The following is an 11,921-nucleotide window of genomic DNA, read 5'->3' on the forward strand; positions in this document are numbered from 1 at the left end:
TAGTCTGAAATGTCAGGTGGCTGTCCCCTCCCTGCTAAACGACCTCTCATGGGTAAAGGAGGGGATATGGCTGACATTTGCTGCTACATTGGGCGGACTAGACTGCGGACGCAGATTTATTTCCGGCTGCCGCTCCTCTCGGCCGGAAATACATCTGCGTTCGCTGGCTCGGGGTGGACACACCGGAAAGGGGCAACTGGGATATAATAGGAATTGGTTAGAGGGCTGCAAGCGGTAATAAGAAAAATCTAAGGAAAAAGCCCAGACACTGATACCACCAAGGACGTAAATGGTGCTGGATACTGAATGTACAATACCTTACCCCCCCCCCCCCCCCCCCACGCACTCACTCACAGTGTTTTTACTTGGTTTCCATTTCTACCTTGAGCAAATTAGTATGGGTAATCAAATGGAGATGAGAGAAATTAGGAAATAATTTCACCTGTGTTTTGTCAAAAGTCTAATAATTTCCCGAGCCTTTAGACGAAGGAAAAAGGCTCGGGAAAGAATTATTAGACCTGACTTTTGACAAAACGCAAGTGAAATTAGTCTATCTCCTAATGTCACGCCATTTCATTACCTTTTAATATCATGGGTGACAAATTACGCTCGCAATCGTCAGTTTTTGATTTTCTAATTTTACATGTGAAATATTGTATTATTTTAAATCATAAAAGCTGAAATCTCTTGCCAAAATTAAGGAGTGATTTGTCACCCATGATATTATGCTATGCTTTGATTATTTAACATTTCACTCCTAAAACAGTCTAAGAAGTGTAAATAAATATAGCAATAAATTAGCTAGATGAACGTGACTCAAGTCCACGTGAGAACGAGCAAATATACAAGTTTTTGGTTCCCTTTTTGGGCTGGGGGTGAAACAGAATGGTCAAAAAGGGTTTCTCTTGTTTCTTGTCCTATGGGGTTGCAAGTACAATCTAAAAACAAATTATCCCAGTGATAAGAAAATTTTTATTTAAATCATCAAGAAAATCCACAATTATTTCAATAATTTGTGTACTAAAACAACTCTTGCTGACTTTAAAAATCGGCACTGGCTCATTGATAGATTTTACAATTTCATTTCATATTTAAAGGCAATAAAGAATCTATTTGCTATGACTGATGAAATCTTTAAATTCAAATATCTCATTTTTTCTCATATTTTCTGAGATTCATGAACACCTGGGATGTTTGACAGCTTGCAAATTAAGATAAATAAATTTACAGTTAGGCTTTACTTCTTGTGGTAAGCAATTTAAATACAAATGTATTAGAAAGACTAAAATTTAAAAAAGTGAGAAAACAAAGCAAAATAGGGCAATATTGGCCCCGATACACACAACAACTTTCTGTGTTACTTACATCACAACAGATCGTTACGGTAGCATGTGTAACTGAAAATTAGCTCTTTTTTAGGTTGCATGAAAGTTACAGCACCTTTCAATAACAGGCAAACAAGATTCAACCAATCATTACGCTTTTCACTGCCATCAATCACTGCAGCAGATCTCTTAGAAAACAGACACATTTAGCTCAGCATGGTCAAAAGGTCATGTTCGTGCACTGTGATTGGAGGATTTTGATCCACTTTGTCAGCTTCTGTATTTTTTGTGGTCAGCTGGTTGTCGCCGTAATTATGATTGACAGCAGTAATATGCACAAGTCGTCAGCTGTGGTCGAAGTTCAGAGTCCACATGTTATTGAAAGGTGCAGTAAGTCAGTTTCAAAAAACTTTTGTCTTGTTGTATGACAAAAATGTGACTGCAATTTGATAACTTGTTTTGAAATGCATTTTCTTTGTGACATGTTTCATGAGACTTCTTGTTCACAAATCATAACATATGACATTTATAATTTCCCTTTGTCAGTGGTTTTTAACACAAGGTGCTTGTGGGTCGAAGCCTTTTTAATGCACAAACAAGTAATTCAAATAGAATAAAACATGAAATCTTAAGAATCTCAGCTGGCAGAAGATGGACCAGCAAGCTATTTACAAAATTGCCCACAAAGGAACTGAACATGTCCATTTGCAATTTGCGAGCCTGGCTGCAAAATAAAATAAAAAGGTTAAGTGTAACAGGGCCTTAATGGTTGATGTCTAATAAATAGCTTTGAGCACAGTAAAAAAAAACTACAATAGTGGCCCTGCTCAAGCTTTCCAGGCTTTCTTTATATATGATCTTTGTTTATATTTCAATATCTAAATTTTTCAATCAATTAATTTTACCATAGTTTTATATTTGCAAGCAAGTTACCGGATACTAAATTTTCTAACGATATTCTTTTGCCAAAAACAATAGCAAAGTTACTTGTATATTATTACTAGGAGAATGCTTTAGTAATCAAAATCAAGAAACTGCATTTCACTTCAGACTTATAACTTGGGTTTAAATAGAGCATTCCTGGTGTCTTCAATTTTCACACCTGTTCTGTTCCTCATGACCTTCTCGACTGCACTGCAGATGTGTTCAAGATACCAGAATGAGACCCGCTTGTGAACAGGCAGATACAGCACATGATCAATCAAGTATTTTGCATTATGAGGAAACAGGACATCATTCTTCTCTTTGCTGAATGAGTGACTTGGACGAGTGGCACCGGCGGAAGGCGCTGAACAAACAAACTCTGCAGATGTTGAGTTTGAAGATTTCACGGCTCCAATCGCTTTAGAGGAATCACCAGTCGAGGAAGCCATTCCTACTGCTGCTGCAACTTCTGTTTGCGGAAACAAACTCGAATACACAGGTTCAGGCCTTGTGCATCTTTCTTGATTCTTCGCAGCCTCATCTGTTTCTTCACTCTGCTTAGTCCTGAAGACTGTGGATAGCTGTGTTGCGCCTCTGTAAGCCTCTACACCTTCTTTTTCAAGAGCTTTTACGACCTCATCTGGGTTGTCCTGAAAGATAAACAACTGTTGAATAACTGTAGTTTACATTATAGCACCTAGGGTGAGGTCTAGTAATATTAGCACAACAGATTTTCAATCACATTTGAGTTAAAAGATTGGCATAGTTGAGTTTGTTGTTGGTCCTCGTCCTTCCTCCAAGATGTTATCTCCATGCACTCTGGTTTTCCCCTCTCCTCAAAATACAATATTTCCAAATTCCAGTTTGATCTGGAGAGTGTACCCAATTAGTGCCATGCACTAGATACATTGAAACTTTAATAAAGTGATATTTTATTTTATGGTTGGTGGTTTGAGGCTCGGTTAGTCTCTGCATTGTGTTAATTCGTTAGAGTCACAAGAAATTGTAATCTGTGATCTTTGATTACAAATGGGAGCCAGCAACAAAATACTGGTAATAGCCCTGCAATGGACAAGCATCCCACCCAGGGCTAGTCACAATACATGGAGTTGCTTGATGCCACAGAAATTAGGTTACGATCCAACCATATCAGTCACTTTGGCTTGAAGAGCGACTAAATGCCTATGTTTTTGATGAAACAATCACATCTTTGGACAGTAAATAAACTAATATTTAACCCTAAATGTACCAACTATCAACTGAATACAAACATGGAGGAGTATGGGGACTTGGGTACTAGTGTTTCCAAAAATACATGTAGCTGTCATGGATGGTTTCATATATCACCCCCTCAGTCCCTAAGAGGTTTGAAAAGTATGTTTAATTTAACCACTGGTCTAGCTGCAGTTCATATATAATCGAGCAAAGAAGATTAATTTTTATTGTTTGAGCTTTAAACTGGAAAGGTTTAATCACACTTACCACAACCAGAGGGAACAGCCAATAGCTCCCAATGTCTGCTTTCTTTCCAGGAACAAACACATTCCTTGGAAGATTCTCCCTGACAAAGTCTCCCTTCAACTTGATGTTACGAAAATCTTTCTCATTCACTCGCCTCAGTCGGTACAACATGAACCTCAAAAGCATGGCTGATGGTTGATGGTGGAGCTTACTTATAGTAACTCCACCCGGAAACGCACGCAAAAGAGATATAAAATATTCCTTGTAAGGAAATCCTAGCAGGTGAAAGGAATTAACAAACACCCAGTTGAAAAAAGAATTATTGAATCCTGCCATCATAAGTAAAGAATAGGCCGTTAGTTTCTTAAAATATGTCCACTGACACTGGACAGGGTACTCTTCTACCTTGGCTCGCATTTTCTTTAGAATTTCAGGGTTTTTGGCACCAACGACTGCCCCACCCAAGGATGTGTAATACTTTATTGATCCAAAGCTGAAAAAGGTCAAGTCGGAGAGTTCATGACCTTTTCTTTTCAACCCTTGAAAGGACTCAGCGCAATCTTCTAATACATACAACCCATGAGCACGTGCCACTTGGAACACTTTGTCTAAATTGATCCATTTGCCATAAAGATGAGCTGCTAAAATGGCAACTGTTTTGTCAGTCACAGCAAGTTCAACGAGTTCAGGCTTCGGAGCCAACGTGTCGAGATCCAAATCAACTGGCACTACCTTAAGTCCATGTCGTTCAACTACAGACACCATATCTGGAATATTGATGGCTGTGAAAATGACTTCTGAACCAGCTGGAAAGTTCATGACAGCAAGGAAGGCATCCAGGGCAGTTCGGATTGAAAAACAGGCAAGCCATTGTTCAGAGCCACCAAACAGACTCTCCACTTTGCTTTGAAGTTCCTTTCTTTCATGAGTGTTGGTAGTTGAATAGCTGAAAGCAGTGAGGATATCCTTCCAAGTGGCATCTGAAAAAGGTGTAACACAAAAAAAATCTCATCTCAATAAAATCTCAACTGCAGGGTCTTGAAGTATTATTATTATTATTATTATTATTATTATTATTATTATTATTGTTAGTATTAACAGTCATACTTAATCCAAAGGGCCGAAAATATATAATTTTTATTGGAAAACTGTTTTTGTTTGATGTTTTCTCCTTAGAGCCATCGCCCACCTGTCAAATCTTTGCTTTTTTACAGGAAAACAATGTGACACGCATTGTGATCAAAAGCATAGCTCGCTAGCAAGGTTGTAAGGGAAGCAATTCTAGTAATAAAATGCTGTTGAACTTTATTTTAGGCTTGCTCCCGACTACTACGATATTGCAATGCATTTTTGTCTCGACAATTATAGGGGAAATTTAGAAAAAAAAAGCCCTTCAGATTTGAGAACTCTTCTTCTTTTTGTTACAACACAGCACTGCCGTCTTTAACCCCAAGGGGTGGTGATCTTTGTACCTCCATCGCGGGGACTTTAAAAAGCATTTGTCAGAGTTGCTTTGACCAGGGCGTAATCAATCGATATTTTCGATACTCGAAGAAAATCGATTATAATTTATCAATTAATATAGAAAATCAATGGAAATCGATGGGTCGACGTTTTGTGATTATCGATTTTATCTATTTCTGTAATTAAACAATCCACTTTATCAATTTTGATCGAAAAATATCGAAAACTTAAAAATGGGCGAAGACCGGTCGGTTGATTCGTCTTTCTGTAGCATTTAGTCCATCATCACTCGCTCAAACTAATAAACAGCAACTTGAAACTGATATTAAACTCAACAAACATCTCCATAACACTTTATTTGCTTTATTGATATCGATTTACGAATTTGTATGTCACTACGGGGTACTCAGGAGTACTGTACGGGCACAAATCAATAGGAAACACAACCATAAGAGCAATAATGTACGGTGTACTGTAACGTCACTCGTGTGTCAATTTCCATTGGATGTGATTAGCAAGAGATTTTTGCGGGTGTTGAGCTTTCAGATGTGTTTGTCCGGGTTTGCACTGAGGTTTGCTGAGGTTTGTCAGGCAAGTACAGCAGTAGTCCCTTCAGCTGTCCCTACAACCGATATTTAGTCTCTTCATTTATGTAAATTAAATCGCAAAAAGATGGGAAGCTCTCAAGGTAAGAAATGCTTAGTTATTATCCATTATTATTATAATAATTACTTAAGTTCAGTCTCCCACTGTTCTTCTCTTGAATACACTGATCCGCAAATACATGTGGGAGAAAATAACACATTTCTACCAATCGATAAATCAACAGACGTGCCACTCGCTAGTTCAGCTTCGAATGAATAAAAAAAAGGGTGACTCTAGCCAAATTTGTGATTATTGATTTTTATCGATTATTATAACTAATCAATCGACAAATATCGAGTATTATGGAGTACTATCGATTAATCGATTATGTTTTTGATGATCGATTTCGATCGATTAGTTACGCCCTGCTTTGACAAATTTCCCTGCGTCCCGTGGGCCGACAACACGGGATAGCCACTGATACCCGCATAAAAAATATATGAGAATACTCACTATTAAATCAGGCCTTCAATTCAACAAATCGGTGAACATACAAAGGTTAAGAATTGATTCGTCCTCTTTGAAATAATTTTCACAAATTTACGGGCGTGATTTAGCTACACGAGTAAAACATGAAACTTACAATATAAAATGATGCTTTTCATTGCTCAATACTGTAATGCTTTCCCGGCCTGATCAATTAATGACAATCGATCATCGGAAATCCAATCAATCAATCAATATCAATCGATGACAATTAGTTAATTGATATCGATCAATCGATGACCAATCAATAATCACAAGCTTGGGTCAATTAGCTGACTGTTTTCGATTTGTAATTTTAGTTCCGCTCGTGGCCGTATACGTGACTGGTGACCCAAACCTGTACAATATGTCTGAAGTTATTTTAACTATCTACAATGTTGTAGTTAAAGGGTATCATGAATGCCCATTTTCTGTTGAGCTTGGTGAGTGTTTTGTTGCTCAAAAAAAGAGGGGAGATTGAGGGAACGCGCTAAAAGTTCTAGACACAACACGTGGTCGTGGGCAACTGGGTCACCTCCAACGGGATTTGGTACCACCGCTTTGGCCTCTGAGAAACGAAATTGTTGTGTTATTATGCAAATGAGTCGGTAAAAACGAGGTTGGGTAAGAACGAGAAGTGAGTCACGCAATTTTCGGATCACACTCACTTGACTATCACAAAGAAATATGAGAGAATACTCGCAGTCTACATAAACCCACATGTACATTAGATATATGAACCAATAAATTCTTGTTGCTGTTGTTGTTCGTTGTCTTATAAGCCGTACATAATATGCAAGCCTCCATAATCGGACGTTCGATCTATCTTCTTGTTAAAGGAAATACGGAAACCGATGGCAATCGATGACAATCTATGTCAATTAAAAAACACACGTTTTTTGGTCATCGATTGGTCATCAATTTCCGATATCAATCGATTAATTGTTATCGATTGACATCAATTGCCATCGATTGTTGCTAAATAAATTGACCCTAACATACACATTACTTTCTGTATTGCCGCAACTACATACAAATAGCCCACTTTGAAAAAGAGTGATGGCCTGGGTCGAGAGTAGCTGCCCAAGCGATTGTGGGAAGGTTTGGGGGGACGTTGGCTATTATCTTCGCATTTTTGCGTCCCCCCAAACAATCCCACAATCACTTGGGCAGTTACTCTCGACCCAGGCCATCACTCATTTTCAAAGTGGGCTATAGGTTAGGATATACAGATAACAAGCAAGCATTTCTAGTAGGAACAATAGATGTAGTAATTTTTTCCTTTTTTCGTCATCATAGTAAGGAACCCATCCGATTGCACGTTTCTGAAATTTCGTTGTAATCCATGGTGGATTGTGCCCCCAAAGGGCATGACTGATGTTGGCTGGTTGTTGGACTTTCCACAGAACCTCTTTGCATCTCCCCTCTTCTTTTGAGCAACAAAACACTCACCAAGCTCAACAGAAAGTAGGCATTCATGATACCCTTTAACTACAACGTTGTAGATAGTTAAAATAACTTCAGACATATTGTACAGGTTTGGGTCACCAGTCACGTATACGGCAACGAGAACTAAAATTACAAATCGAAAACAGTCAGCTTAATTGACCTAAGCTTGTGATTATCGATTGGTCATCGATTGACCGATATCAATCGATATCAATTAACTAATTGTCATCGATTGATATCGATTGATTGATTGGATTTCCGATGATCGATTGTCATCGATTGATCGGCCGGATTGATTCGTCCTCTTTCAAATAATTTTCACAAATTTACGGGCGTGATTTAGCTACACGAGTAAAACATTAAACTTACAATATAAAATGATGCTCTTCATTGCCCAATACTGTAATGCTTTTTAAGGTTTCATATGCGTTTACACGTTCGCCTTACGTTATGCACATTTATTTGAAAGGTAAAAGCTTTAGCTATAGGCGAGTTAATACGGGAAATCTGGACAAAAAGAACTAGAATACTTGCATTTACAATTGTACATGTATCAACCGAAAGGAACTTAAGCTTAGCATGTGGATCTTACGCTTAGAGTAACAAGTGCGAAACATTTTGATAGTTTAACTCACTTACCTATAAAAAGGCACGCATATTTCTCGGGTAAGATTGCCATCAATACCTGTACTGTCTGCCAAATCGCAAGCTGCAGCTAAGAGTTTGAAAGAGTTTGATCGTCAAAGACAAGTCTTCACCATTCTACATACTCAAACCTCGCTCAATATATAAATTCCGCAGGCGTTGTCTTCGGTTCTCGTCAGGACGCGTGAAAGCTTGGGTCGAGATCTTCTTACCTTGGCGTACTGTGGAGAAAGCAATAAGTACTTGGTGTAAGACTACACATAATGTCCCAAGTCAAACCAATAAGTAGTTGGTAAAAAATTTGTCCCAAGTCAAACCAAATACGACCGTATTTAGATCTTATTCCAAATTGGTGAATAATAGCGTGTCGGTATTGCCTGTTTTCACTGTCACGCCATTGCCGTGTGCGTGGAAAAAAAAATGAAACCATTCCATGAATGAAGTCAAGAAATTGACATGTTATAGATGATAAGTAAATAAGAAACCTGTCCAAGTTTCAGGTCTGTGCGGTATTCCGTATTCGAGTTATTTAACAAAATGTTTCTCACAAATTTATAGAGCTTAGTATGGAGACGCCATGTTGGTGTCCCTCTGAGGGACACAAACATAGCGGCCGGAAATAGGAAAAAATATCTGGCGTTCACTTTTGCCAGAAAAGAGGTTTGTTTTCCCTTGTGAATTTTTGAATGTTAGGATAAATATTTCTCCTCAAACTTAAATTGTTTAGAATGCCGAAAATCACCCGAAGAGGCATTTTTAAGAAATGGAACAGCTCTGTCACGGCCGTCCTCTTGATGTCACGCACGATAAAAACTCGGAAATTGAAACTGCTCTATTTTCAAAAGGAAGTACGACATCGAGCTAAGAAATTGTGAAAATACATATTTTTAGGTAATCTTTCCTTGAATGAAGGTAAAAATTTTGTAGGCCTTCCGGTTTTGAATTCTAGAATTTGGTGACGTCAAGTGAAAACCAAGAATAGTAGTAACTGTACTAACTGTAGCCTTTTATACAATGAACAGTGTGTAGCGGAGTTTGTGATTAGAGTATAGACGTACGAATGACTTCATCGAGTGACCACAGGTACCCCAAGCTCTATGAGAGCTAATACAGACCTTTGCATGAGTGTTGTAATTTGAGCGTCACGGGGAAATTATTAGGATTTGTATGAGAAAGAAATATTCCTACTTCAATTTAAAAATGCCAACGAGTTTTCAATTTAAAAAATTCCCTACCTGAACTCCCTTGTCTGTTGTTCTTTCTCCTGTGTAGTTTTTGGAGCGATTTAGCACGATTCTAGCGAGTTTTAGTTCCATTGCTTTTATAGAGAGAAAAGCAATGGAAATAAAACTCGCTAGAATCGTGCTAAATCGCTCCAAAAACCACAGAGCTTGGAGTACCTGTGGACCAGCCAGAGTTTTGACTGGTCAATTAACAAATCGACGGCAGTTTTCTATGGTCTATCTAACAATTATTCCACGAGCGCGGGTTGGATATGAGATGATAGAAGCCAACGAGGCGCCGAGTTGGTTATAATCAGCTCATATCCAACAAGCGTGAGTGGCATAATTGTTTCAAGGAATATTGCTAGATTTTGCTCATTTCGCTCTGCAAGAACAATTAGAAGACAATTTAATGGTCGCCATTTCTCGGGCATGGTATGATGGCTCGTATACCATGGTCGCTAAGCCAATCAAATCCCTGGAATTGCATTATACAATGATCCAGTTTTTAATAAACTCTTATAGACAATAGCTACGAGCCAATCAGCGCGCGGGAATTTCTAAAACTCACTTTCGGCGAGTAGTGGACAAACACTGAGGCACATTTTCTCAGGAAAGCCAAACTGTCCAATGAGAAATCGGACAAATATCTTTGAACGTGACCTCAACGAGGTTAAAAAAAGATACAACTTTGTCGTGATGTGTAAAAGAAAGATATATTTGTCCGAATATAATACGTCGCCGATAGAAATCCGGTAACGGCGACAAATAAATCACAACTCGCAGTGAAGCGACTGACATGCTGTAATATTTTGGGGTGAGAAATTCCTTCTGGAATAAAAGTTAGTTTAAAAAATATTCAGTGAAATTCTTTTTGGATTATACTCTAATTTAGAGGATCACAATTCCTTTTGTGTGTTAGTAGCTAGTTTGCTGGAAAGTTTTTGACTCAGCTCAGTCAACGTGATGCTCGCTAACGAAATGTGTTCAACTCAAATGTATTGGTTATTGTATAAAACAAATAGATTTTATTTTAATTGCCGTTGTTCTGTACTCTGAAATGCGGCTCGTAGCGTAATTCTTTGTTCTCACTTCGTTTTTACGTCATCTGTGCGTTATCAGAGTACAGAAGCACGGCCAAATGGAATCTATTTGTTAAATAATACCTGTAGTAACTGAAAGGGCGCCGCCGCTAAACTTCAATCATTTGAGTACTACGCCTGGAACATCAAATCTGGAACCAATCATCTACTGAACACCATAATCTGAAGTTCACCCTGTATCTACCAGTGTTTCCCTGGATGAATTTTCCGCATTCTCTGAGTCTGCAGTCTTCTGTGTTAATCATCTTTTGACTACCGGGTAAGGACATGACTGACGATGCTGATGGGATCAAACTACATGGGCTACTCAAGAGCACTGGGCTGGAGTAACATGTCATTGTTCCGAACCACGCCAGCGGACACACCCTCGACCTTATTTCAACTAGGCACGGTCTGGTCATCTCGGTAGCTCTACTGCATGGACTGACTATCTCTTCTCGGATCACATACCGGTCCATTGTAAGCTCAAGGTTGACAAGCCATCTGTCAAGAAATCACATATTTCCTCTATTTCCTTCAAGAAAGTGGTCAATCAGTGTGGATACTTTACAGGGAGAGCGTGGGGAGTGGCGTTTGGGATAGGGGTTGTCTGAAATGTCAGCTGTCCCCTCCCTCCCTCCCCCCCAACCGACCCTTTGAGGTTAAGGAGAGGAGATGGCTAACATTGATATTACATGGGGTGGACACATCGGAAAAGGGCTACTAGGTGCTGAATATAATGGGAATTGGTCTGCAAGCGGTAATACGAAGGAAATCTCAGGAAAAAGGCCAGACTCAGAAACCACCAAGGAAGTCAATGGTGCGAGAAACTGGATGCACAATACCTTACCCCTCCCCCCCCCCCCCCCAACATAACATCACCGCTGAAATTTCGGGCAAAAATTAAGGAGAAATTTGTTAACAATGATAAATTATTATGCTATGCTTTGATTATTTAATGATTCACTCCTAAAACAGTTTACTCTATACTGTACTAGGAGTGTAGATAAATATAACAGTAAATTAGCTATGAACGTGATTCAAAATATTTCTCATGCAAGTCCACGCAAAACGACCAAATATAGCTCGCTTTTTGGGCTGGAGGTGAAACCGAAAGGTAGAAAGGTTTCTTTCGTTTCTTGGCCTGTGGGTTTGCAAGTACAATCTAAAAACAAATTTTCCCAATCATATCGAAATTTTTATTTAAATCATCAAGAAAATTTACAATAATACCTACG

General features: G+C 38.7%; 1 protein-coding gene across 1 annotated transcript; it reads right to left on the reverse strand.

The window, feature by feature from the left end:
* Window positions 1-949: 949 nt before the first annotated feature.
* On the reverse strand, window positions 950-8,565 carry LOC146484911 (uncharacterized). Its single transcript, XM_085104389.1, has 3 exons — window positions 8,373-8,565; window positions 3,732-4,690; window positions 950-2,899 (listed from the first exon to the last, which is right to left on the reverse strand). The coding sequence occupies exons 1-3, from the start codon at window positions 8,410-8,412 to the stop codon at window positions 2,378-2,380; spliced, it is 1,521 nt and encodes a 506-aa protein (XP_084960515.1). The 5' UTR covers window positions 8,413-8,565; the 3' UTR covers window positions 950-2,377.
* Window positions 8,566-11,921: the final 3,356 nt, after the last annotated feature.

The sequence above is a fragment of the Pavona decussata genome, unplaced genomic scaffold, assembly GCF_977016875.1.
Source record: "Pavona decussata unplaced genomic scaffold, jaPavDecu1.1 SCAFFOLD_29, whole genome shotgun sequence".
Lineage (NCBI taxonomy): Eukaryota > Metazoa > Cnidaria > Anthozoa > Scleractinia > Agariciidae > Pavona > Pavona decussata.

Bases quoted from the DNA above. Each gene is read 5' to 3' on its own strand.
- LOC146484911 (XM_085104389.1), bottom strand. From the start codon at position 8,412: ATGGCAATCTTACCCGAGAAATATGCGTGCCTTTTTATAG. The intron at 4,691-8,372 runs GTAAGTGAGTTA...CACCTTTTTCAG, and splicing joins ATATGCGTGCCTTTTTATAG to ATGCCACTTGGAAGGATATC. The intron at 2,900-3,731 runs GTAAGTGTGATT...TTTATCTTTCAG, and splicing joins GGCTGTTCCCTCTGGTTGTG to GACAACCCAGATGAGGTCGT.